General features: G+C 52.7%; 1 protein-coding gene across 6 annotated transcripts; it reads right to left on the reverse strand.

Annotated features, from left to right (window-relative positions):
- TRAF2 (TNF receptor associated factor 2) lies at nt 1–27,723 on the reverse strand. Of its 6 annotated transcripts, none has more exons than XM_075520040.1 (10): nt 27,581–27,723; nt 23,984–24,204; nt 23,290–23,368; nt 22,829–22,927; nt 12,300–12,371; nt 10,487–10,561; nt 9,408–9,767; nt 8,270–8,447; nt 4,538–4,686; nt 1–3,770 (listed from the first exon to the last, which is right to left on the reverse strand). In XM_075520040.1, exons 1-10 carry the CDS (start codon nt 27,683–27,685, stop codon nt 3,552–3,554), a joined length of 1,557 nt encoding a protein of 518 aa, XP_075376155.1. In that variant the 5' UTR covers nt 27,686–27,723; the 3' UTR covers nt 1–3,551. The 6 variants fall into 6 exon arrangements, with proteins under 6 accessions (XP_075376155.1, XP_075376157.1, XP_075376161.1 ...); XM_075520042.1 differs by lacking the exon at nt 27,581–27,723 and adding an exon at nt 26,579–27,506; XM_075520046.1 differs by lacking the exon at nt 27,581–27,723 and adding an exon at nt 25,852–25,875.
- Nucleotides 27,724–27,762: the final 39 nt, after the last annotated feature.

The raw sequence follows: 27,762 nt of genomic DNA on the forward strand, positions 1-27,762 counted from the left end.
CTCTTTCAACTGCTTTTATTAGTGGTTTTGACCATACTACATCCTCAAGGGGAAAAAAACTTACTCTGCAATGCCAGGCTGAGATGGGTGTTCTCCGACAGCTGTGGTCAAAAGGGAAAAAAAACCAAAAAACCACAAAAAATCCAGCAGTGGCTTGTGCCAAGTGTCCCTGTGCCAGCCAGGCTGGCAGAGCTGTGCCCAGGAAGGTACCATACCCCTACCTATGGTACAGTCCCTATGGGCCTGCGGCAAAGGACATGCGCTACCACTAATGCTGCAAGCTCCAGAGCTGCTAAAAAAAAAATGAAGGACCAGACAGCCTTGTCAGCACCAGGTCAGCCTCTCCTCAGCCACACTGTGAGGGAAGGGAAACACCACAGCAAGTAAAAGCTGCTGTCGCAAGAGCTCGCCTGCCGTGCTGTACCTCTGCCATGCCCCACTCCAACAGCAGCACAGCCCCGGTGTCCTCTCCGCAGGCTGGAAGGGGCCAGCCTGATCTCTGCTCGCAGCACAGACTCTCCCACCTACCTTCCAGGCACCTGCTGGGGCAGGAGGACCAGCACCCACCCCCTGAACCAGTCCAGACCCCCCCAGCAGAGCCAGCATCTCCCCAGGCACCCCCCAGCACTACTTGGCCAGAGCCACCCAACCGCTCTGCAGTCAGTGGGTGTTCAGCACCCCAAGAGCAAAGACATTCACATCAACTCAGACCAAGCTTCTCCCCGCCCCGTATCATACACTTAATTCCCAACCACCAAATGAGCAGAGCTGATTTTCCTTCCCTTTTCCAGGCCTTTCCCAGCCTCTGCGGGGCTGGGAGCCTCCCTTGGGCCTGGCCACATAGAGCTGCTGCAGGTGGGAGCAGGGCTTGGGCTTTGCTCGGCTTTTTTTTCCTCCTAAGGCAACAGGGTGAGAGTGGCAACACAGGGCTTGATCCATCCCTTGGGAGAGGCTGGAAGGGGGCTTGCACAAAGGAAGGGTCCTGCCTCCCCCCGCCCCAAAGAGCTGAGGGGCCCCTGGGGGGGGGCAGCAGCAAGGCAGGGTGCAGGCAGCTGCCCAGCCCCACTCTGCTCTGCGAGGGGCGGCTCCAGGCAGACACACTCTGCTCTTCGGAAGAAACAGGCAGGCCCCTGCCTGTACCACAGCCCTCGCCTTTCCCGAGTCACAGCAGCCATGCCAGGAGGCTTCCCAGCCCACCCTGCTGCAGCCACCCTGCCTGACCAGCACCCCTGGCTCACCAGTGGCACCCCGGCCACGCTGGCACAGCTGCTGGTCCCCCTGCTCCTGCTGAAACAGCAGAGTCTGCCACCAGCCGCAGCCTTTGCACACAACAGGTATGGTAAGATCCACACGGAGACTTCAAAAAGGTCATCCCAGCACCCATCCACAGGCAGGGAGAGCGCAGCAACCCTTGGGCACAGGATGTTCAGCTTTGGCCAGGGTCCAGCTCAGCTACCTGCCAGCCTGGAGAAGGACATCAGGCTCCCCCAGGCGGGGACCCCCCGAACCACCCCAGGAGCCAGCAGTCAGGGCAGTGCCACCGCGCAGGGAACGGGGGGACAGCCAGCCCTGGCTGGTCGCAGCTCGTCTCCACTGACGGTGTCCCTGGCCCCGCTGGGGTGGCTGTGCCAGCGCAGAGGTGGAAGCAGACCACAGCCAGGGTGGGCTCTGCATCCATCAGGCTGGGCGCCAGGCAGCGTGCTGCCGGCAGAAAGGGGCTTTGGGCCTTCCTCCACCGCAGCCTCGCAGCCCCTGGGCCCACCAACAGCAGCCGCCACTGCCTGCCAAGGCCATCCATGGCAGCCATGAGCAAGAAGAGGGTGACCGCTCTCCAGTCTCGCTGCCCACACCCTCCCGGCCAGAGCAGCAGCGCAGGAGCTGGACAGGGCCCTGGGCCATTATTGCAAGATGGGGTCAGCAGCCAGCTCCTGTGACCAACAAGCCATCTCCTGACGCTGACACAGGTGAGGGGAGCACAGGCAAGAGAAGGCAGCAAAGCCTCAAGAGTCCAGCCTGGCTAACCGCCCATCCAAAATGACGGCCACAAGAAAACAACTCCAGAGGGACCAGCCAGCCACAACGGAGGGATGCGGCAGCAGTTTCTTCACAAATACAGAGACCTTCTCGCAGGCGCTGAACACTTGCTGCCCAGAAGGGAGCGGTGCCAGGAGCCCAGGAACAAGAAGGGGATAGCAAGCTTCACTCAGGGACTTCTCCAGTCACCCCAGGTCCTACTCGTGGCTGCAGGCTCAATGAGGAGGCAAGCAGAGAGAGTGCTCCAGTGTGCAATGACCGGGAACCAGCAGGCACGCTGTTCCCAGAGCCGAGGGAAGGACAGGGGAAAGCTGCTGCTGGTGGGCAAGGCAGGCACTCGGGGAGGGCAGGGGCTGGCCAGCAGCTGCCCGCCACACAGGCAGACAAGAGACATGCCGCATCCGTCAGCACCACAGCCACGGAGGTGAGAGTGCCCGCGCGGATGGATGGCGGCAGTGCAGGTGCAGACGGCAGCAGAGCTGCAGCTGGAGAGGAGAGGGCCCTGGGAAGGCTGGTGCTGCCGCAGCTGCCCCGTGAGGTGCCTGAAGACAGCTTCCAGCGCTGCCCCTGTCCTGCCCACCGCTGCTCAGGCGCAGGCAGGCAGAGAATGGCGGGGTCTGGCTAAGAACCCACCTAGCGCTCCCAGGGTTCAGGGGGCTGAAGTCCTGCACTGAGCCCTGCATCACTCCTCTCCCAGGACAGGATAGGCAGTATCCAGGGGAGATTCACTTCTCTTTCACTACAGGCATCCCCAGCGCTGCCCCACGCTCCCTCCCAGGTAGCGGGCACTGCCTGCCCCATCCCGTGCTCTCACCACACCGCTCAGAGCACAAACCACCCATCAAACACCCAGTGAGGGCCAGACCGGGTACGGCTCCCCCGCCTGCTGCACAGCTCAGTTCAGCAGCCCTCTCTGCAGACACCGATGGCACCAAAACAGTGGCAAAACAGTTCGCACCTCTTCTCTCGCCCTGCTTGCACCAAGTCTGCCACACACCCTTCCTGTCCACCGAGGCACAGACCAGCCAGCAGCGCAGAGCAACAGCACCCCTGCAGCACACAAAACTTCCAGGAACACGGAGATCTCTGAAGAAAATCCTAGACGGCTGAGCCAAACATCCACACGAGGTGGTGCTCGGGCAGGCCAAACCCTTGTTTTACTACAGAGCACTGAGGCTGTGCACTAAACTGATAGAGCAAGAGCTGCACTGGTTTCCACTGGGAGCCCAGACAGCGGCAGTTCAGACACCCAAGTCCCTGCAGAAGATCTTGTACCCCGCAGACTGTGAGCGTCCACCCAAACCTCTTCTCAGGGAAGGTCTCTCTGACACCAGGGAAGAGGGTTCCCATCAGACACCTCGTTTCGACTCAGAGCGAAGGTCCCTTTTTGAGAAGGGCTTTTCCCCTTCCACTTTTTAGCCCCTCCTCGCTCTGAGACCTGCCTGAAGTGCAGCACAAGAGGGGGATGCCCCACTCGGGGCTGGCTCTGTGTTCACTGCTCCCGGAGGTGAGGAGGGTTAGAGGCCCGTGAGATCAACGATGGCTTTAATAAAGATGGCGTCATCACGCACGTAGGAGTTCTTGGCTTCCATCACAGAGACGGGGCAGAACAGCGGGCAGCCGCTGGCAATGTTCATTTCCGTGATGGGTCGCTGGAAGGAGGAGGATGTCACATCGGGTCGGAAGGCATCGATGATGTGCTCCCGGTTGTTCTGATCCAGGAGCATCAGGGTTACCTGTGGGGAAACGTGAAAGTATACGAGAGCGACTGAATAAAAAGCACAGGGAAACCCAGCCTGGTGACCTGCTCACTTGAAGCCTGTGAAACATGCAAGCACCAATGCAACCATAGCCACAGCACGTGCCTACAAATCTGAGAAATGCCTGTAAGCAGGGCCAGCAGAGAACGTCATCTCAGTGACATTCTGCAAAAACCTTCCCACATCCTGCCCTGTCACTGGAAACTTCTGTGTGGCAGCACAGGGCTGTCAGACTGACTCTGAAAACTTACAACTGGCCAGCATGGCATTCGCTCCCAACACCAATACCCCACGCAGGTATTTCATTAAGTCACAGAGTTGCTGTCCCCCTGCGAAAGAAGGCAGCCCCTCTCTCTATATCAGTACTTCGCCCGCTCAGCCTTGAAGTGTTTCACAAGCCTGCAACGTCTAGGAACCGCAATCTGAGCTTCTGACACCGAGTGAGCATCAGCTGCACCCCGAGTACTGAGGCCACGACAACCTTCCCTCCTCCCATGCAGAGGCTCCGCTCACTTCCCAAACATGCTGCTGCTCTCCTGCCGCAGCCTCTGCCGTTTCACGTCCCTGCCCTGTAGCACGCTCGGTGCTTTCAGCACAACTGGGGAATCCCCAGGGCGGCTGACATATCAAAGTCCTTCCTTCTTCTGCTTGCTAAGTAGGCCAGACTGACAGAGTCTAGAAGCTCAAGTGGGTGCAGAACTAGAGGCATGTCGCTGGGCATAGCAGCTTTGTCCCAAACCTACCTTCTGGTTGAAGGGCCACCGCAGAAGCGCATCATTGGGTCCTTTCATCACCACAAAGAACAGGGACAGATGGGTCCCACGCCCGGTGCCGTCCCCGTTCAGGTAAACACGCAGACACATCTTGTAGCCGTACTTGCTTGTGTAGAAAGCTATCAAAGAGTTGCAAAACAGACACAGTGAGTGTCAAACCCAGCAAAGCCTGGCACCAATAGGTTCCTTTGAACTCTGAGGACTCTAAAGTTTGAATCCTGGAAGAAACCAGGTCTGGGTCTTAAAATACATGTACCACAGAGGTGGTCCAGAAAGCCACCAGGTACAAACAACAGTCAGATCCCATCTTAGACTGGCGTGGAGACAGCCCAAGGTCAGGCAGTCACAAGCCCCTGGCCTAGCCGAGACACAGAGCGCTGTGGCACAGAGCGGGGCACCTGCCAGCCCCTCGGGCTCTCCCCACCCACCCCACAGGCACGAGTGCCCCAGGCAGAGCCTGAAGCTGGAGTTCTGCCCACGAGCTGAGTGCTTCCCACTGCCTCCCCACAGACCCGCCTGTTGTGCCGCACGTGACTGCTAAAGGAGCTGCAGTTCATGGCAATAATGCTGACGAGCAGGAACAAAACCACCCCCAAAAAAACCTGACTGGGGGTAGACCACCCTCAGTACTCACTGCACCCTTTGTAAGCTGGCTGCCTCTGATGGGGGCAGAGGCTCAAGCAAGTGAGCTTCGGTCTCCTGTTAGGATCCCAGCTGCTCTGCATGGCGTGGGCATGGCTGAGTATGGGCTCCGGGATCTCGGGCTCTCTCCTTCTCTCAATTCTGGGAATGCTCTTGTTGTTATACCAGACCCATGCAGGGCCACAGAAATACATCTCGGAAGGGGACCTGCCACAAACCGCCCTCTCACAGCAGCACAGAGCTACGTGCCTCAGGTCTGGCGAGGCTCAGCAGCCTCAGGGCACAGGGCAGGAGATCAGAGATGGTATTTTACTGCGGGACTCTGTGCACTTTTATGAACAGGCGGACTAGCACTAGCAGAGGTACTGTGCACTTCCACAAGGCGAGGAGCAAGAGATCAGGGCTTTGTCACCTGCTTCCCTCCTGGCACTCCCCAACTTGTTTCCCCTAGCTCTTCCTCTCCACCTGCTTCACCCAAAGGCTCTCAGGGCAGATGCCACCCTTTGCTAGTCCAAGCAGCACATCCTCACTGCCCATGTGGGGCTTCTCAGCACTCCTGTAACCCTGTGAATGTAAAACCAGGCAGGGAACTGGAGGAAGGATGGCCCCAGAGCGGTGGGAGTACCCAAGGAAAGGCACCAGGTAGCCAGAGCGTTAAACACCTCGTGCACCACGCCACCAGCTCAGCGCAGTGAACTGGGCATCCTGCTTCCCACTGGCCTGAGCAAAGGCGAAGCGCATCAGAAGCAAAGCAAGAGCCCAGCAAGCTGCCCCCGGCATCTGACGGCCAGCAGCGGGTAGCTTTCCAGCACGAGCTTCGCTTTGGAGTGTCCCGGTTCACACCCCCGATGAATCTTTCTTGTGCAGATTTGCCTTCTTGAACTCTTACGATTTTGCTCTTTGCAAAATCCTGTAGCAGTCGTCGAGTCCTCACAATACGCGTGAGTGGTAACTCTACTTCCTTCTCTTTGTTTTAACACTGATTTCATTTGGTATTTCCTTGCCTTTACGTTTAAATACAAAACAAACAATTCTACTCATTTCCCTTTTTCACCCCATTCACAACCTAGACCTCTCTCCTCCCAGCTGTCTCCTTCCCAGACTGAAAAGCACTAGTCTATTTGCTTTGCTTTCTAAAATAAAAAGCCCCACCTCCACAAGAAACATTAGTTTCTCAGCCTCATTTTCTCAGCTAAAGCAGTGCCAGGAATCAGGATCTCTCATTTAAGCGACACAGCCAACTACTGCAGGAAACAAGGCCTTGTACTTTGCACTTGCAAGATTTAAAAAAAAAAAAAAAAAAAAAAAAAAAAAAAGTCCTGCCTTCTCCAGAAGCAGTCCTGGTGTTAGGCAGAGGCAACCCTCACCTTCCGATCCCTCCAGCCACATACAAGATTTTCATCAGCAGATTGCAGAGACCAACCAGCAACACAAAACACTGTCTGGTGGCCCGCAAAGTAGTTTCTGCTTTGATGAAACAGTTTATAAAAGCCCTGAGCCCTGCCTTTGCTGCCCTGCCCCTGCTGCCAGGCACAGGATAGAGACCGGCCAGCACACGGCATGGAAGAGGAGGCACCAGCAACCATGAGCTGCAGTTCTGGGAGGAACTGGGCATTCAGAGCATGGCCAAACAAATGGCTGGACAGGTGAAGCTTCTTGCATTCAGAGAGGTTTCACCCCTTGCCCTCCCTTGGGCTGACTTACACCCCTCCACCAGCTAACTTGATTCTCCAACCTAGAAAAACAAATCCCACCCCCCTGCGAGGACCCCAGGTGGCATCAGCTCGTGGAGGAGCCCCCGAGCTGGGGCACAGAGAGCCAGGATGCCCATGGCCAGAGGACAAGAGTCAGCTCCATCTAGCATCTCCCTCCAAACCGCAGCCTCTGGAGACGTTCAGGTCAAGCAGCTCTCAAGCATGGTGCAGGAGATGGACAGGATGCAAGAATTAAGGACCTCTCTCTAAGTCAAACAAAATAGATTTGAAGCAGGTTTGTTGGCTTTGGGAAAAGGAAGGAAGTGCTGCCCTTCCTGAAGGGGACGGAGAGCAGGGGTTTTCCACGGCTGCTGCTGACTTTTAAAAGGAATGCTAATTGCATGCACACAGTTTCAGTAGCAGTTTAGTCCCCCTCAAGAACAGGAATCCTTTTTCCTTCCGGTTTTTCAAGAGCAAAAGGACTCCGAACAGCCTTCATCCAGAAAACAGATTTTAAATTAATTTTTAAAATTCAATTGCTTTTATCTTGTGGCCCAGCCACAGTCTGCTTTTTCACAGCACCAGGAAGCAGGCAGAAGGTACATGCTCTAGGTTTGCATGCAGCTCTGGGCATTTTGAAAAAGCTCTCTGGCACACTTAGATCTAAGCAATTCCTGCTCAGGCAAACACAAACTCGTCTCCTCAACCATTACGTCGCAACGTGAGCTCCCCATCGAGCAATGAAATTGTGCGAAGAGATGGTTTCATCTTACAGCTGCAAGCCTGGGAAGTGCTTTCATAAGCAAATAAGCCAGATCACAACCTACCGCTCACTGTCCGAGATTTTCTGTTTTAAGAGTAGGAGGAACAGTGCTGGGCTGGGGCAGTTCTACAAGGAGAGCCCCTTCCTCTAACAGATATTCAAGCACTTCCCTAGGTGTGGTTTGGGCTTTATTTAGCCATTGTCTCTTGCACTGTCATGCTTTAGGCACTGAAATATATTTCTGGGGCTCTAATATAGACTTCCTCCCTTCCTTAACCATTTTATTGCTGGTTTTATGGTCTCTGAGTATTTTAATTGTAACTAAAGGGTTAGGCAGGGCTATTCTGGAGCTAAAAGGGTTGCACTGTCTATTATGAGAAATTAAAAAGGTCTTCTGCAATCAAAAAAGCATCTCTTTCAGCAGAGCAGTTTCATTTAGCCCAATGCTAAAAAAAGATGTTCCAGGCTCTATGGGGAAAGGGAGACAGAACAGAAGTGCATCTGAATGGCGAGCACCTCCCCTGCTAAGGACACCGCTACAAATCCCACACCCAGCTGAAACACAAAAGGCTTTTGCAGATTTGCAAATTTGTGGGCAATAACCTGGAGAGAAGATCGCAGGAGAGCGGCCTGTTATCGCCTCCTGACGCTTCCTGGCAAATTCTGTTATCTTCCAGATGAAAACACCATCGTAGGTGGAAGCTTCCATGTTGCGGATCTTCTCCTCCATCTCAGCCATGGCCAGATCTTTGAGCCCAATGCTCCTTTCCAGCTGCCGGACCTGCTCAGTGGGATACACGGTGCAGCCTGGTTAGAAACATGTACTGCTGTGAGACCCAAGAAAGCCAGCAGACACCAGCATCCCCTTCAGGACGACTCTTTAGTGAGAGACGTTCTCCAGAATTGCCAGGGGTCATGGGAGGGAGAAATTTAGCATCGTAAGCCAATTCACTGAAGCTTCCTTTTGAACCCTGTCATTATACATCGATACAACTCAGTGCTTGAGCTGGAAACTTTCCCACAGCAAATGGAAAAATCCTCCCAATGAGCAGCTCCGTTACATTAACAGCACAAGTGAGGATGGGGGGGAAAAAACCCTCAGCATTGTGACAAAACTAGATTGAGAAAGAGAAGAACCTACACCCAGCCAACAAGGTCTCCACAGGGTTAATCACTGCTAGCTAACATAGGGTCACGCCAGTTTTGGCAGCTCCCTTGCCAAGAGAGCACAGGTACGCTGCAAACTGCCCAACTGCCAGCTGCCAAGACACACTGGCAGCGCCCAGCAGGGACTGTGCTGGAGCAGACTGGTGGGGGCAGCTTCTTCACACCTCCAGACCGTGCCTGGCACAACGCTGTAGCGCAGCATCAATGATTACACTCCTTTTGAAAGGTCTGGAAGGTGAGCAGCCCCACGGATTCAGAGAGATCCAGTGAAATGCTTGGGTGCTCTGTCCCTCGTTGGAAAACTTCACGTAGGAACAACATCTCTGTGCCTACATAACTTGATTACTAACAGAGATCTGAATGCTTTATGCATGTCAGTTTAATTCCCGTCTTTTCCAGGAAGCTTTTGAGGGTTGGGCACAGGCACAAATGATATTTTAGTTCTGCCTTCAGATTAGTTCTGCCTGGCGATTCAGGGCTAGGTGGTGAAGCTGTGCTAGCTAATAACATGGAAAGGAAACTGAAAAAAGTCTCTGCTCAGAGTGCTGGAAAGCCCGAGCCAGTGGTTACACACCTTGTTACTCAGTGTTTCGATTTTCTCCTGGTCTAGTCGATGCTGCCGACTGTAGGCTTCGGCTGTTAGAGACGCTCTTTCCACCTCCCGGTTGAGCACACAGACAATGTTCTCAAAGGTCACCGTTTTCCTCTCAAGGGCCTCACATCTTCCCACGAGCTCCAGAGACCTGGAGAGCTCTGACTCTGAGCTCAGAGAGTTTGCTGCCAATAGCGGCGAGTTGTTTTGTGATGAGGAAAGGGCGGGAAGGGGCTTTAGGTCTCCAGACCCAGCCTTGAGGCTGAGCACAAAACTCAGTAGCATGTAGAGATGCTCCGCCAAACACTTGCTTTCGTGTTCTGGTAGCTTTTCATTTTCCACCTACATGAAGAGAAATACATCCCCCGTTCAGCAAGCTCAATCTACGCTGTCACCATCCACAGAACAAATTCCTCCTCTTGAGATCACAATGTTAGCTTTAAATTATAAAGGGGAAAAACCAAAGAGAGAGTTAAAAAACCTGTTTTGGGGGTGGGTTTTTTTTGTTTTGTTTTAGAAATGCTGCAATTGCATACAATGACGGATGCTTAATATTTCCCCAGCTGTACACACTGTTCTACTCTGTCTTCCTCCATTACTTCCCCAAAAGGGCTCTGTCATATGTACTTAACAGCACCAAAGGACAAAGCCTCACATAATCCCCTCAAGGAGGGATTTATATGAACATCACCAGTAGGAGCTGGGAAAACTAAGTCACATGGAAAAATATGGCCTGGCCCAAGCTCTAGCAGGAGAGCAAGACACCAGCTGCCCAGTTCTGTGCTTACAGCTGAAAGCAGCATAACCACCAGAGTCCCAAAGCACTTGGGGTGTTTCTCAGGAAAGAGGTTTCCTTCCACATTAAGTTCATTCTCTGGATACCCAAACTCTGGACAGCAGATGATGTTAAGCTCCATTTGCAAAGGGTTTGAAACACCACTTTGTTCAAATATCTGAACGTAAACATCTGTAACAGTTCGGGCAGCAGCAGTCTGCAGGTTAACTCTAACACTGGAAATGAAAACAAGCCCCGAGATAAACATCAACAGACGAGCCCTTACCACCTCAGCACATCCAACAACCTCAAATCTGCAAGGCACTTTTGATCTGCCACAAGTCTTCACATGGTCCCGAAACTAGAAAGGAAGGCAGGCAATGTTAGATCTTATGTGTCCCCAGTAGCTCCCTTTCCATCTCGCTGACGTCTAGGAAACTGAAGATGATCTCAGGAATGCCCAAGCCATCGCTAATCACTAGCTGTCAAACTGTGTGGTTAAACCTGGACACTGCCTGCCATTAGATAGGACTTTCACTGTAATATAAATATAGCACTGACACCTGGAAGGAAGTTTTATTTCTCTTTCTCTTGACAGCTAGGAGGTCTCACTTCTCACCTGCATATGCAAGAAAGAAAAAGCGACCAGCACAGGTACATGTTATGGATGCTGAGCAACAAGCTTCACTGAGGGCAGAGGAAGGGGAGGCATGAGGAACAACCCTATGAAACAGCCACTTAATTTTGTGCACTTCACATAACCCTGGTCGGGACATGTCACAGCTGGAATTTTCACTTCCAGCGAAGCATTATAAACCTGAGAACAGAAAGCTTCCCAGTGGTCCTGCCTGGGTATTTGTGCCAATTAGTGCAGGTCCACCTGTGCAAGGGAAGATGCTCTGCTGGGTCCAGCATCCCCTCACTGGGGTGCCGAAGGACGCCGCACCTCGGCCACTTCTCATCCGGCAGCTGCTATGAAGAACCAAGGCCAACGGTGGATGTTTCTACAGAGAAGTGCCACTAAGCCCCCAGCCACCAAGATGACTCGCTTGGGTTCCCACACAATGCATGATTAATGCTAACAAGCACTGGCACATTATCATCTTGGTTTTGATATACCTCTCGTCATCAGATATCAGTGGTCTGTTCTGAAGAACAACAACCATATTCCACATTTAACACCTACATCTGCTACAACAGATGTCGATTAAAACTGTTTTTAAAAGCTTCTAGATCCATCTGGCTTGCTTAATGAGTCAGGTTACTCAGAGTTACAACGGCTGCAGCTAATCAACAAAAGTTTGGAGAGAGATAAAAGAGGGAGTTAATATTTAAACAAAGGATAGATCACCTATGGGAATCCTACAAGCCTAGTCTCTGCTGGGCTCCAGCTTCAGCCTGCAGACAAGCAGATCTGTATCCCAAGACCCCAGCACGAAGTCCTTCATTATGCTGTCCATTTAGAAGAACTCTTTGCTCATCTTTTTGATGCTTCTGCCCCCCCACCCTGCTACAAGGGCCTTTTGCAACAGTGCTACCAAAAATATTTGCCCGTAGCAGGCAGGACAGTTTCAGGTGAATGTGCCTTTTGAAGATGTTTCCCCAAAACTTTGCTTTGCAGACTTTTGAGCCTTGCCCCAGGAGCCAGCAGCATGGAGACCCTATAAACATGGATTCCATTACATGATCCATTAGAAATAAATTAATTTAGCTGGAGATGGGTTCCCTTTCCATAATTGCAGCAGTGGTTGATATAGTTGCTTTACATCAGACATAAGTACCCTTTAAACCCACGAGTGTGCTTTTCCCATGGAGGCCCTGCACCCAACCATGGCAAACACATCGCTCAAAGGCAGGTGGCATCGGCAACACTAACACAAAACTACGAGTGCCGATGAGTCACATGCACTCACACCCGACCAGTATTTTGAGCCTTATGGAAAGGTCACATCTGTACTAACAGCTGCCACTTAATTGTTTTCCCCACTCCACTTTCTAATGGTCTCGGTTTTCCTCCCCGCTCCGAGAATGCCGGTGTCAGCCCATCAGGACGCCAACCACCACCGCGGCACACGGTTCACCAACAGTCAGATGGATACCTTCTCCCTTGGAATCTTCTTCCCACAGCCTTCGCAAGTCAGCGGAAATTCAGGGCAGACTTCGTCATGAGCCTGTAAAAGAATCAACAGGAGAATATCTGGTCCTCTAAATAAAAGCTCCAGTGAGGTTATACGATGAGTACAATTCCACAGGGGTAGTTTTATACTGTATTCTACCAACTTATACTCAAATCTTGGTCACGCTGATAATTCTGCGTGCTGACTCATTTGTGTGATCTCCAGGCTACCAGAATTTTGTGTGCCTATGTAGCCTCAGCCTCAATTTAAAAGCTGCTACAATTTAAAAAAAAAAAAAATCAAATTACTGCTTTGATGGACAAAATAATCAACAGGAAGCTCCATTTATGGCTCTGCCAGGAAAATACACATTCAGGCAGGTTGAGTGAAGTAAGCCACTAACTCAGCAAGATAATTTGTATAATTTTTCCACTGTCGTGGTTATCAGTCAGCTGAAGTATGAACCCATAGCCTACTCATCACGCACTGGACTGACCTTTCTGATAGTATCTTCACATTCGAATCAGAAAAACATTTTTCAACCAGAAAGAAAAATATTTCAACTCTGTTTCATTTAATAGCCCCTGCACATAAGCACCCACCCCTGCAGCAAGAGCGCACACAGTCTGGTGGCCAGCGGAGCTGAACAAATGATCAGGGCAATGTGATACTCTGTCCTCAGCGGATACTAGGGCCAGCAATACCGGCTAAATTGGGAATGCTAGAACATGCCCCTGCTTTCTGTGTCATTTCCACACTGCTTAAACCTTCTCTTTACACACCAACCAGCTGAAACAAGGTATTATAAATGCCATGAATATGCAGTTCAAAATTCAAATTAAAAGATAAGTGCACTGAAGTATCCTGCCATGGTAGTAACAGGAAAAAAAAACTAGAAGCATTTATAAAGTAGTCATCTGAAACGAGACGCTTTGAAAACTTGGGTCACATTTATTCCTTATTAAAACAAGTTACTATCTTGGGGTGGGGGGGAAACATGCACAAACTTAAATACTGTTACCACATCAGAAACTGGAAAGTGAAACCCATTAGTGGCTCAGCTTTGGCTTCTTAGTTACTCTCTCCTTTTTATACTTTAAATGAGTAATCAGACTCAAAGCCCCACTGCACTGTCCCTGGAAAAGTGACCGGCCTGGTTCGGCTGGGCAGTGCTGCCTGCACCGACAGCGCTGCCTGCAGAGGCGGCGGAGGAGGCAGAATGCCTTCCTTCACCCCACTCGCTCAGAGGGGCTGAAACCTTTCTTCTACCCACCTACTGCTCTCATGTTCTAGAAACACCAGATAGCATCTTCCCCACGACCCACAAAACGCTGGCATAAGAACAGACAGTCTGGCTGAAGGAAGGAAACTTCACTGTAGATACAACTATTTAAAAAGGGAGTATTTAAAACTTACGTTCTCCCATGCCAAAGCACTAGGCGTGAAACTACCACCCCCTCTGCAGTCCCCACATCCCAGCATTTATCTTCCATCCCAACTCCATGCTGCACTGTGATATAACACGTAACACGCAGGCAGCCCTGTGAAGTGTGCCCAGCTCGCAGCACAAGAGGGGAAACCAGCCCTGCACAGCGAAGCTGAAAGTGCAACCGGTCCGTATGTAAATTGTTTAAGACACCCAGAAGCATTAGCTTTAACCAGCACAGATCCAAACCTCTAGACAAACATTTTTGTATAACCAGTTTCAGGCTCTTCTGGAATCCCCTGTTCCTTCCCCTTTATGCGGGTGTCTAAACAGAGATGGATGGTATCACCGCTGGAAGAAACCCACCCCACGCCAGAGCCGAAGAGCAGGGATTGGCATTCAAGCCTGATGTGCCGCACTCCACTCCCCCAGGAATGGGGCAATCCTCCTGTTTACACCTTTCCCAAACCCACATCATCTGTGAGCTTCTGCAGCAGGGATGAGCATCTCTGACACTCAGGCATTCGCTGTGAACATTCTCAGCAGCTTTGGAAAGCCATCACTGTGAATGGGGCTAGGTAAGAGCAGAGTCACTCTCCCACAGTGAACGTGTCACGGAAATCAAGTCAGACAGGGGTTGGAGAGGGGGGACAGCAACAGAAGAATTAAAGGGAAGCTGGAAGACAACAGTCTGGCTCAGACCTTCAGGGCTACTCTGCGGCTACCTCAGCGCTGACTTCTCACCCACCAGCTGTAAAGCGAGGCACAGACTGGCCTTCAGCATCCCACAGTAGGGGCAGGAAAAATCAAACGGGGCAGAGCTAACAGCCTGCACAGCAACACCTCGCTCTCCCACTCAATTAAAACCAAAACTGCTGATTGATCTGCACATCAATTTCACTCCCTAAAAATAAACAGCGAGACAACCCAGCGGCAGCCTGTACATCACATGCCGCCATCAGAAGAGGCAATTCTCTGGGAGCCCACCTGGGAGACTAGAAAATCAGACACCACTGTCGCCTTCGGAAGGACCAGGGCAGCCTATGAGCACTCGTGGGTTACCACCACGGCCGCTCAGTCCTCCAGCAGCTACCCGTGCTCCGGGCTGCAATGGAGGTGTGAGCCCTCCTCCCCTTGCCGGTAGGCCCGCCGGAGGACGGAGCTGCCCGTCCGCACGCTGTAACTCTCCTACCTCAATACCAGGAAAGTAGAAGAGCGATTTGCAGTATTTGCAGTTGAGGTTTCTCTCGGGGCACTCCTGCTCAGAGCGGGGCTCCTGCCCGTTCAGCGGGATCATCCCCCTACACGTCTAGCACTCAGCCAGCAGGAACGGGCAGTTCCCTTGGCGGCAGCTCTGTCTGCGACAGCAAGGGCAGCACATTTCAATGCAGCTGTGCAGAAAAGCACAGGCACATGCAGGGAAAAAACGGGTTAAAACCCACAGCTCATAACAGCAGCTGATCCCTGGAGGACGCAATGATCGTTTCCTAAGGAATGCCAGGATGAGCTGCTCTGCTGCGCCTGCATAAGTAAGACAAAAGGGAAAACTGCGGTTTAATCCGATTGCCATTTCACCTCTCAATGCTTTGCTAAACTTGACTTGAACTGTGGAAGAGCCTACTGCTGAAAATTATGATCCCCGCACCGTGGTGGCAGAGCAGGAGGTGCACCTGCTCCCCTGCTGCCCTGCTCGTAACCTGCCATATCGACGCAAGTCTGTTTTTATGGAGGTCTTGCAACCACATTGGGAAATCCATCAGTGTGACACGACACTCCCCCTCCAGCTAAGAGGCAAGGCAGGCGGCTGAGAAGATCAACCTTTGAAACAGCTGCTGCGAGATGCCTCTGCCAGAGCCCTGCAGAAAGGTTATCGCAAAGGGCAGGCTGGGCAGAGAGACAAAGCACAGCAGAACAGCCTCGGTGCGAGCTGCACACCAGAGGTCTTCTGCAAAGTTTCCTGCAGGTTGATCTTTGAAAGTTAGTCCATTAGTCCCCTCCAAGCATGGCAACAGCAACCATAAGCACAGAGAAAGCTGAAGGGCTTGGCAGCAGGAAGGGAGCACCAAAAAGGAAGGAAAATTAACAGGACGGCAGAGGAAAGTCAGCTGAAGTGGCACAGGGCATATCGGAGTGCTGCCAGGGCTTTGGCAGTCCCCAGCCCTGGCACTGCCGAGTCCAGCATGCACCTGAGCCTGGCTACAAGAAGAAGGATGGGCCCACAGAACCGTAGATAAAACACTGAAAATGGGTCTCCAGTGTAAAAGAGACACCTGCCTAGGTTTCGAGGGAACCTGAATCCCTTGTGCCAAGAAACATGAGCTGCTTCATGTACCTCTGCCCGGTCCCCAGGGGCTCCAGAGCCTCCAAGACGGGAATGTGCCACAAAACACAGGTACTTCGGGGCGTCTTGCTCCTCTGAAGTCAACATGCCCTTCCATGCTGTGTCTCCTCCTCATCAGGGGAGTGCTAAGGCTGGTTTTAAGCCAGGCCTGCTCAAAGTTTTCCCCACACAGGTGGGCTGGGCTGCCACGCACATGGTCCTTGCGCTACTGGCCTGGGACCCCAGCAACACAGCTGGAAAGCAGGAACCCAGTCTGTAATTCACAGTGCCAACCAGGAACGGGAGCTTTCTGAGACCATCACATCAGCTGGTGCCAGACACAAACTGCTCCCTTTGCTGGGACACACTGGTGACGGAGATCCAAGCAAGTCCCCTTGGCATCAGAAATAATTAAACCTCAAAGAAAGTGTCAAAAACAAAGATTAAGTTCCCATCAGTAATTGCTTGTGGCTTTAGTGGGCACGCATATGGCAGCGATGGTATGGGAAACCAGCAGCACCTTTACTCTGCTGTCCAACGCCACGGCGTCCATCTGAGTTGAGGACAAAAATTGGCAGAAGAGATGTCAGGGGTTCCCAGGGGCCTTGCTCACGCCTCTTTTCAGAACCAGCAGAACAACTTTTGCTTGCAGCTTTCTACAGTTTTGTTACGTCTGTCTAATCTAATCAGCTTTTAGGGCTGATTAGACAGATATTTGATTTGGGGTTGATTGGTAGAGGGACATCAAGGCAGCGTTTCTTGCATTGTGTAAGGATGCGGAAGCTTTTGGTTTTGAAGCTTCAAGGTTTTGGAGAAGGCTGAAGGTACAAGAAACATTTGAAAGCAGCAGCAGGTTTTCTAACATTTCCTAAAACAGACTCTGCCTCTCCCTCTTTGCTTTGAACTATGCTCCCAGAGGAACGATTTTCCTAGGCAGACTCTAGTCTGAAACGGAGCAGGGTTGGACCCCCAGAGCATTTTAGATAAGCCCAAGTCTGAACCTGACGTGGCCCCATAGCCAGCTGGAGCCCGCGCACCTCTGTCCCTCGCCTCAGATGCGGCTAGCTGTATTGCAAAACAAAAAGACTAAATCCGCTTGCCAACGAAATTAAAAATTATGGTGTTGGACTACACCGAGTCTCCATAAACAGCTGGTTAACACATAAGGGAGGTTCAAAGCAATTGAGAGCGTCTGATCAGAGATAACTCTGCAGGTCTTCTGGGCTACAATTAACAGTTACAGTCACGTGAAAAATGCCCAAGATGTGCTGTTCACAACTAATGAGGTCACTGCTTGAGAACAACCTGTCACCGGGGAGCAAACACCAATCATACCGTCACACTAACGATGCCAGGCGCTGGCACATTCATAGCATTGATCTGAATTCACCTCCCATAGTTATTTCTGACAGCTGATCGCTGTCGTTAGCCACAGGAGATACTGCAGTGCTGACGGCTGTGCTCTAAGCCCACCAAAAGCACTGCCCATGCCGACCAGGTCCCAGGACAACACCCCTGGAGAGATGTCCCTCCCTTCCAGCAGTGCCTTCACCAGCGTGCAAAGCTTCACCTTAATCGCTCAGATCAAAAGGGACAGCCTCAGGACGAAGCCTCTCAGCGGTCTGCCTGGCCTGCACGTTACAAAAGGGTGGTGTTGACGCCGGTCAAGCTCTGCCAGCTGCAGATGGGGGCAAGGGGCAAGGTCGACTCCTTTGCCTCACAGCCAGCGCAGAGGTGCAGGCTGTGAACAGAAGGGCTGTTAACAGCACAAGGCTGAGAACACCACTGGCACCCAAAAAAGGGGAGACGAGACAAATATTACAACTGGGATGGGTGTCTTTCATGTGTTGGAGAAGTCGAGCCTGTGGTGAGTGGCTCGATTTCAACCCCAATTTCTCTAGGCTGTCCGAAGAGATAGAAGTGCCCAAGGGTGTGCGTGTGATTGTGGCTTTGGCTCCTGCCAGACACCTGGAGCCCCAGGAACATCTCCCTGGGTGTGAAGTGCTGCCCTGCAACTCCCAAAGTTGCGCTTGAGCTGAGGGGTTTCATCACGGCTTAGAAAGGACAAACAGCAATCACCTCAGCTTCAAAGCTCACTACTTACAGCTTTTTGTTTTCCAAGGGGCAGATGCCAAAACTGTTAATTAGGTGGGCCACCACAAGAAGGCTGAGATGTTTTTAGAAGCTAAGAACAGACCCTCTACAGCTGGGGCTTTCCAACCCCCTCCCACACGTGCTCTCCAGCACTCCCCGTGGCTTACCTCCCACCACGGGCTTGGATGGGAAACTGCCTCGTGTCTGGGCAGCCAGCTACATAAACTCTGCTTTGGGGACTGTAAGGGTGGCCGGGTTTTATTTGGGGACCTCAGCTCCAGCTCTGGAAAGTAAAGGTGTCAGACCCCTTTCTCCAAAGCAGGAGATCCTTTTGGTCACCTGCATGTGCAAGTCAGGGATCCTCCCACAAGAAAGTGATCTGGTCCTGGGGCAAACTGCTGATCAGGCTGGAGATGGCTGCAAACTGCACTTCAACACCATACTGTAACTTGGAGCCAAAGCCTTCAGGAAAAGACAATAAATGCTGTACCTGATTTTAAAAGGAAGGCTGGTCGCCCTGCTACAGCATCATCAAGTGTGCTTGCCACAGTGCTTAAAATGCTGTATCCCATGCAGACAACTCCACTATAGAACACTCAGAAGTACACTTCAGAGGCAACAGGAGCCAGGTAAAGTAGCTTCAAAGACCAGCAGCTCTGTTCTAAGCAATGAGCAAAAGCCTGAAGCTGGAGTTTTCAACCTAAGCTGAAAGTCACCACCAAAAACTATCGGGGCATTCCTGGGATGCAGCTAGAAAGGGAGGGCATGAAACGATGAAGCATCACAAAGCAGGACCACCCCCGGCTCAGGGCCCCCAGCAGCATTTTTGAGGTGCAGCAGAGCTTCTCCAGCACCTCCCAGCAGGAACACTGGGCAAGAAGGGACTGCCCAGTTGCCTTGTCCTCCTGGTCCCAAGAAGCCATGTAGCCCAGAAGGGGCTGCAGACATACTCTCCAACACCACAGGCTTTGGAGTAACCTCACTTAAATTTTGAGTGTTGCATCTTCCACAGCCTTCCAGGCTTCAATTAAAGTGAACTCTTCAAAACCATGGCGACAACTGACTACAAGAAAAACACATGCCCTCCACTTTGGATTAGGATAGGTTATCGTCACAGATGACAGTCACCCAACCTCGTTAGCTGAGCTCATCTGTTTTCCCAGCAATGCCCCTCCCCAACTTAGTTTAAATACTGCTGTCAGGATTAAGCTTAAAACCTAGTTCTCCTTCCAAAACTTAGACAATTCCATTTCCTTATGTCTCAAATAATTCTGTATCTCCAGCGATGAATGGGGCATAGTTAAAACCTCTGTCTGGGGTAACAAATGGAAATGCCAAGGCTGACCATGTGAATACCCCTCTGCAGCCCCCTCCTCCCATCCCAGTCCTGGTGGGGGGCAAAGAAAGGGAGCTGGTGGTATGAAAAGCATAAATAAAAGGTATATGAGAACTGAAGATACGTTGATAAAACAGAATAGAGATGTAGGCAATTGGAGGTACTGCAAGGCAAGAAAAGAAACACTCCAGTGCTGAGAAACCACAAACTCCTTCTACCTGGATATCACAGGACATGTTTTCTTGGTCTTTCCTCTTGCTCTAATGGGCTAGTTTTAGTTTCTGCAACCCTCCTCAGAATTTCCACCTGAATCTAAAGGCTCCTGTCCACAGCCTGCTTTTCTGTACATATGTTCAGGCAGACTCATCAGGAAACCTATACATGAAGAGAGGTTACTGATTAAAAGGAAAAACCCTGCAGCCACACCACAGACTGCTTTATCCAAATGCCACTAAATATTTACAATATTTACAAAGTCTGAAAAATGCATTTATAAACCCAGACATGTGCTAAGCACTTAAATATTTCATATGCTTCACACAGCTTGAAGCAGAAGTGCAAGTCATATCCAAGCAGATTGTACTCTTTCACTTTTGTATGTCTCTGAGACCTGAACTTTGGTCTGCCTGAACAGAAAGCAAAACTGAAATCAGTTTTATTAATTTTTTTTGAAGTTGAAGACCTAGAGCTTTTCAGCTGCAGAACATTTTTTTCCTTGTTCATGCCCTGATAAGATTAGCAAACCAGAAGTGACAGTATCTCTTGATTTGTAAGTGGATAGCAGCCGAGTAAGTCTCTCTCAGCACGAACGCATGATTTTTAAATTAGCAAACAATGAATTTGCTCTTAGGGACTTTCCATGTCCTGTCGGAAATAGCTCAGCAAGGGACTTTCCATAGTGGGAGTGCTGAGCTGCTGCAGGACGTTACACACATTGCTGGCTACAGATGCAACCGTACTGCACGAGGCAAACTCTGCTTTGTGGCAGTAAACCAACAAGCCTACCCGTAAGGCAGGGTTTAACATTATTCCACAGTACCAAGAGAGACTCTGGGCTAACACAGTCATTTGACACCTCCTTTCATCAGCCCTCCTCAGCCACACACACCATCCCCTAAGCTCCGACCACATGAGGACAGCCAGGCCTGATTAAATCCCACAGCTCTTCGGCAGGCAGCTGGGAGGAGAGATAACACAAGCCAGACCTTGCCTCCTCCCACCAGTTCCTAGGAAAGAATCAGCTTTTCCTGAGAGGGCACAAATTAACCTTACCCCCATTAGACTGAATGCCACCCGTGGTAGACAGAAGAGGCAAGCTCAATCCTGAGACGAACCAACTAGCACTGCTCAAAATCCCCGCTCCGCTTTCATCGCACAAGACTAAAGAACTGTGACAGTCAAGATCAGGGCTGCAGACCTGCAGCCCAAGCACTCCAGAGCCGCACCTCTACGAAACATACTCTGTTTTGGCAAAACACCTAACAGGACCTTTTGAAGATTAGGTGGAGAGTAAAAAAGAGGCACAGCCTTATCGGTTCAGATGCTCTTAAGCAGTTGTGCATAAGATCCTGGAACATCACACACCTGCAGCCTTGCAGGAAGACAGACTTATCCCAGGACAGCTCGTTGCCTTTTTAAACTTCTAGTGCAAGTTCTGGCTGGACTCAAGCCTGCATTCAAACACTTGTAAGACCATACAAGGAGGACCTTTGGCAGCTGATGATTTTTGCTGAGCCCTGCAGGAACTCTTTAAGATTTTTTTTTAAACCCAGGAGAAAAAGTTTAGAAGAGCTCATCAGTCACAGCACAATCAATAGCATTGGAAGCTGCTGACAAATATAATTCGTTTTAGTCTAATGGAGATGAGCTCACCTACTACAATCACCATTTTGAACACTGAAGTGGGCATCGGACTTCTAGTAACCGTTCACCAGCAGAAATTAAAGCATGGGTCACACAATCTGCAGGCACCAACAGCACAGCTTGAACCTGGAATCTCAGTAAAACACGCTGTACCCTGAAATGCAACTCCCAAACTCTCTCTGCTGCATCAGTGTTAAGCTTTTAACTTGACATTTATTCAGTCATACATCCACACCATGAGCCACTTGCAGATCTATAAATGAGGGTTTCACAGCAGAACAGTTTAGCACCCTACATCCCCTCATCTTTTGGACTGAACTTTTAGCATAAAGAAGCGGAAGGTTCTAGACAGCAGGACAAGGAAGCAGAGGCACAGAAGCATCTCTCTGTTAACAGGCTCAGCAAGCTAGGCAGAAAACTCAGGCATGAACCACAGCTGTTGTTTCCTCCTGCCACCTTGCAGTGGCATTGCAAAGAGAATACAAATGTTAGCCTAGACAGACCGAGGTTAAACCTTTTCCTGACACGCATCTTGGTCACTATCAAAGCTCCATGAACTGTAGGGCTACAATCTTTACCTAGGGCAATGTTAGAGGGAAATAAAATTTATTCCTCTTCTGTCAGGCCCCCCACGTGGTGGTTCTTCCATTCCAAGAGGGATGACAGAACTGTCGTTCAGGAGCACCAGAACTTCACAGGTGAATATACATTCGTTCCTAACTGCCATGCATTTTAACAATGCAAACTGCCACAGCAGAGTTGACTTGCTGGAAAGCACAGGGAAGCATGGGGTCCACTGCCATCCTCAGCAAGAACACATATCTCATGAGGCACGTTAGCTGTATACATGCTAAGGACCAAATGCCCAGGGCCACAAAAAGAAGGCCTGGATTAAAGAGCTGATGGGCTCCTTGAGAAGAGCTGGGGGGGGGGCGGGAACCCATCCTGTCCAGCAGACTCGTGGCCCAGAACAGCTCGGAGTGATGGGTGGCCAGCCAGTGAATACCGCCCAGTCCCACTGCCCTGGTAGCTATGGGGACAGCTGGCTGGAAACAGGATCACGGCCAGGCCGCTTTCCCCAAGCTCATGAGTCTAAAGTAGGTTTTAGGTTCACATAATGCAGAGAACTTCACAACAATTTCATGGCACAGCAGTTTCTTGACAGTTCACTTGTCTTTTATAGCAGAAAAGAGTTGGAGATAGAGCGGGTGGTTCGCACCACGGAAGGGATGTGCTTGGTGTCTGCGATCACAAGCAAATCTGAAATTCTTTCAGTCCAGCCTGTGCTCTCAGCGGGGCACACAAACCTACCTCAGTCAAGGAATTGCTCCAGCTTATAGTGATGTCCGGGGAGCCAACAGCTCCCACCACCACTGCCAGTGGCAGCAGACAAGCAAAACCACCTGAGCCTTCCCCAAACACAGAGGAAAGAAAAAGGACACGGACGTCGAAAGCCTTGCTTTGATCTTTACCTCGTATTCTTTAATAGTCCCCTTCCAAGTGCAGCCACTGTTAATACAGACAGCAGGCAGACTTTCCACCTCCCGACGAGCTGCGTTGTCTGGGAAAGCCTAAAATGGAAAAAACAAGCAAACCACAAAAATTACTGAGGGGTTGCAGTTTTGGTCAAGTCTCTTAATTCTTTATTAAGACTTTACTGACTCCTCCCAGGCCAGTTGCCACATCACATCCTCAGAGATGTGCTAATGGCAAACAAATCGTTATTACAGCATTTAAGTAGGCCACCGCTATATTAACGTGACCTGGATTTTAGAAGCTGGGGAGTCCACCACATTAATCATAACTCTCACTACTGAAGAAAATGTTTCCTAGGAATAAGCGATTCTCAGACCTTGCACTTTAAACAAAAACTGCAAGTGGTATTAATGACATCAGTGAGCTGCTTTATTTTTTAAAACGCATTTTTCCTTACCGAGCTTTTTTCCAAAATAGAAATTCCTTCTTCATATATTCCTTCCTGAATACAGGTGGCACACTTTTGAGGTCCAGCACTAGCAGACAGAAAAATAATCATCAAACACGAGAAAAAGAGACTGGTTTATGATTTAACAATAAAATGATTTCTGGTACCTTTACGAAATTAAAGCATTTTCTTATTTTAAAAACAACACATTGAGCTTTTGCTTGTGTATTTTTGATGCCTATTTCCGATGCTAATATTTTTTCTTCTCCCGATTAACTGCTCTATTCAACTTCCCTCACTTAAAGGCAAGAGTGAGGCAGAACACTACAAAACTTTTCTGGAAGCCAGCACGTGCTTAAATTTCTCACATTTTGGCACAACAACCATACGATGACTTTTAGGAGCAAGTCCCTTCAGTAGCTGTGAGGAAGACTGAAGGAGATGGGTGACCCACCTGGATCGCCACCTGAACAGCAAAAACAATCCGGGCGATTCTGGAAAAGGGAACTTTGAAGCAACCCCCGGGACAATAAAAGCAAGTCAGAGATTACCCATTCCCTTAAAGAAGACTTGATGCTGAACGTCAACAATTAAAAACAGCTCCCTTGCTAAGAAGGCCCTGAAAATGAGACATTTCTCTCCTTCCCTCCTCAAAAATGCCTTTTCAAGCATTTTGTCTTCAGACTGAAGGCACAAAAGTTACCTTATAATTTTCTTCAGACAATAGGAACAGTAGCGATGTCCGCACTGAGCTTGAAACGGCCTCCTCAATATATTCTTGCAATCAGAGCAGAGGTATTTGACCTCCAGTTTAGTTCCCAGGATCTCCTTTGCAAATCCAGGCTGGTTTAGATCCAAAGAGCCAGGTGGCGTCGAGTTTGCTGCTGCCATGTGAACAAAAAATTCTGGCTGTATCTCCAGAGCCTGAAAATAAAAATATTTTCCCTGTTTGATTATAACTGGATGGTGGTAATTTTTAACATAAACTGCATTACTCACAGCATATTACACTGGCACCCAAAACCCAACAACACAGGTAAACACACCAATGTAAACCACAAGTCTGCTTCCACCTAGTTAAAACTATGGAAAGAAACTTTACAGTTAATTTTAGAATTAAATCCAGAACAAAGAGGCAGGGTGGACAGACCTCACTAAAATCCCTTGTCCAAGCTTAATGAAATGGAGCCCATTCACAGAAATCAAGGCTTCTGGCCCAAAACAAGGTAAAAAAACATCCTAAAGCTGATCAGGAATATAGATAAATTGCCTCAGTCCACCAAAAACCTATAGGCAACGAGTGAGGTAACCACAGCCTACCACCACCTGTTTTCTCAACTGTCAGTTGTCAAAAAGGACCCTCGTTGTGCCCAGAGCCAGCCGTTCCCAGGGTCCTGGGGAGATGCCATGCACACAGTGGAGCCCAGATTTACTGGCAATGGCTCTCCAGAGGGCTGGAAAATGAAGATTTGAGAGGCAGAAGCAAACAGGAAAGGAGGAAAAGAATAAATGCATTTGTTTTGACCACTTATAGATGATCTAAAGACGCATCTCCCACCTTCATGCCCTGCAACTACATCCCACAGCCACCTAAAACGTGTCAGGCAGCACATCCAGGTACTTCCTTCAAATCAGCGCAGCCGAGGAAGCAGCGAGGCTCGCAAGGCTCCCCACATGTTTTAAGTTTTCGGTAACGGCCACCTTTTGCCTGTACCAGGAGCTGCTAAAGCTGATGAAGCAACCCCAGAACATGGACAGCGAGGATGGCGTCAATGAAGATCCCCTTTCCACAACCAAGTCCCCCACGGGAGCACGCCGCAGCCCTGCCAGCCTGCCTGCAGCAGGGGCCTCTGCCACCCCCGCCACCCCGGCAGGAGCTGTGCCGGCTGGCTCCGGTGTGCGACCCGACCGAGCGTCGTTATTTCCGTGCTGCACATATTCAACCGGTCTTTAAGGCAAATTCAGTTTTTCAGTTGCGTCAGGACTGTCTGTTCCTCGCCAAGGGTTTCTCACGGCCCCAGGTACGCGCACCGCCCGGGGCACCCGGGGACCACAAGGGACAACGGGAGGCGGGCGCGCGGGAGGCCCGGGCATCGCCTGCCCCAGCCGCCCGCTCAGGACGGGCCGCGGAGCTGGCCGGCTCTCCCAGGGCTCTGGAAGCCCCCGCTAGCGGAGACCCCGCCGTCGCCGGCCCCGGCTACAGCCACCGCCCCCACGGGGAGGAACGTCCCCCAGGCTGCGAAGCGATGGCGGAGCCTCCCTGCGCCACCGGGACGCGGGGGAGAGGCCGGAGCTGCCCGCGCTCCGCGGGGAGCCGAGCCCGCCACGCCGCCCGCCCGCGGGAGGCTGCTCCCCCGCGGTGCGCCCGGGCCTGCCCGCCGCGAGGAGGGGCCGCGGCCGGGCCGGGCTCAAGGCGGAGCGAGGCCCGGGGCGCCGCCGCACGGGGCAGGGCCCGCCCGCCTCCTCCACCACACTCCGCGGCCGCCCCGCCGGCCCGGCCGCGGCCCCCTGACCCGCCGCCCCCCCCCCCCCCCCGGCCCGGCACCGCGGGGAGGGCAGCGCCGCACTCACCGGGCCCCTCCGTCCGCGCCCCGCACCGGAAGCGCCCCCAGCCCCCGCCCACCGGACACGTGTAGCACGCCCCGCCCCGCCGGGCCCGCTCGCGCCGGGCCACGCCCCCCCGGCCGCGCCGGCGCCTAGCAACGGCCCCGCCTCGCGACGGGCCGGCCTGGGGCGGGGCGGGGCCAGCCGCCTCCGGCGTCAGCGCCACGCCCCGCCCCCGCGAGACACCCCCAGACCGTCACCTGCCCCGTCACACCCGGACACCCCCACGCTCTCACGCCCCCAGCTACGCCCACAGGCACCCCCGCCGGCCCCCCCCGCAGCGCCACCGCCCCCGTGTCACCCCTCACACAGCCACCCCCCATCGCCCCTGTCCTCTGTCACTTCTCCCCCGCTGTCCCCCGCCGCCCCCCGCCATCTCCCTGCCTCGGGCTACCCCCGCCGGGACGGGGCCCAGACCCCCGGGACCCCCTTCACCCACCCCCCGCGCCTGACGGTGGGGGACCCGGAGGGACAGCGGAGCCCGGCCTGAGGGCACCCTGACCCCCCCCACCCCGGGGTCCCACCCTGCGCGGACGGCCACCCTCCCGCCACGACCCCTCCTCACCCACCAGAGCCGGGCCGGGCCGTGCGAGAAGCCCCCGACCCGGGGAAGGGCCCGCGGAGAGCCCCGGCCCCCAGAGGACATTTTTAAGACGCCTCGGGCCATTTCGGGTGGCGCCGGGCGCTCGCTTACCTGGGCGCAGAGCGCCATGGCCGTCCCGCGGCGCCCGCTCGGTGGAAAGGCGGATGCCAGAGGCCCGGGAAGGACGGGCGGCGGCAGGCGGGTTTTGGTTTAATAAAAAAAAAATGACGTGGGGGGAACGGCAGCGGCTCGCCACGCGGCGGTGAGGTCAGCGCGAGGTGCTTTTCGCAGGGGAACTCGCCCAGCGAAAGGTCACCGCGGCAGGCTCCTTCGGTCGGGGTCCCCAGCCCGCCTGTCCCCCCGGCTCAGCTCACGCACCGGGGGCTGCCGGTGCCCTCCCTGCGCTGGCGGTGAGGCGGCGTGGGGGCCTCGGGGCTTTACCGCCTTCCCGCGCTGGCGGGGCAGGGAAGGTCTCGTTCTTACCACGCGGGGAATTCACCCGGTGCCGGGGGAAATCCTCCCCGGTCAGAACCAGGCGCGACCAGTCTGGTGCTACCCCTGAGAGAGCGGCCGGGGCACCTCTCCCAGTAATCCCGCCTGCGACGGCAGCGCGGGAGCGGAGCGGGTCGGAACAGGGAGGCAAGTCAGGGCAGCTCGCCGTGGCCTGACGCTGCACCACAGGCTGAGCTGGCTGCAGGCGAGCTCTGGAGGCACTGGGCCCCTCGCCTGGGCCCGCGTGCTGCTCAGGTGCCTGTTGAGGCGAGATGCTCCCCGCAGGGCCAGGGCGAGTGATCTCCCGCGGGGGGCGGGGTGCTGGGGACAAGGGACATCCCCGTGCACGTGTTGGCACCGGGAACGGCATGATGCAGCTTCCCCGGGACGGGCACCGCTTCACTCGCTCTGCTGCAACGCCCCTTTTCCCGGCACAGCTGCGCTTGTCTGGGGAGGCAAATATGAAAACCTCTACATTGCTAAAGTTCTTGGCTGGCTGATGTAATTCAGCGAAGAAAAACCCCCTTCTCCGTTTCCTGAACGAGCCGTGACCCTGGCAGCCGTGCCCAGGGCAGGACGTGCTGTTCCCAAAGGCGCGGGAAACCGTCAGCAATGTCTTACCTGAAGCGCCAGCCACGGGGCTGCTCCGGATAAACCCGCTGTTGCAACACCCCGCTTGCCACCGCACGGCCAGAGAGTCTTGCAACACAGAGTAACGCGCCTCATCACCGCTCCACTGCCACGGCCCACACCCGCTCCCTCCCAGGTCTCCTGGGCAGCCGGGGCCCAGCGCGTCACGGTGA

This window comes from Mycteria americana, chromosome 17, assembly GCF_035582795.1.
Source record: "Mycteria americana isolate JAX WOST 10 ecotype Jacksonville Zoo and Gardens chromosome 17, USCA_MyAme_1.0, whole genome shotgun sequence".
NCBI classification, from domain to species: domain Eukaryota; kingdom Metazoa; phylum Chordata; class Aves; order Ciconiiformes; family Ciconiidae; genus Mycteria; species Mycteria americana.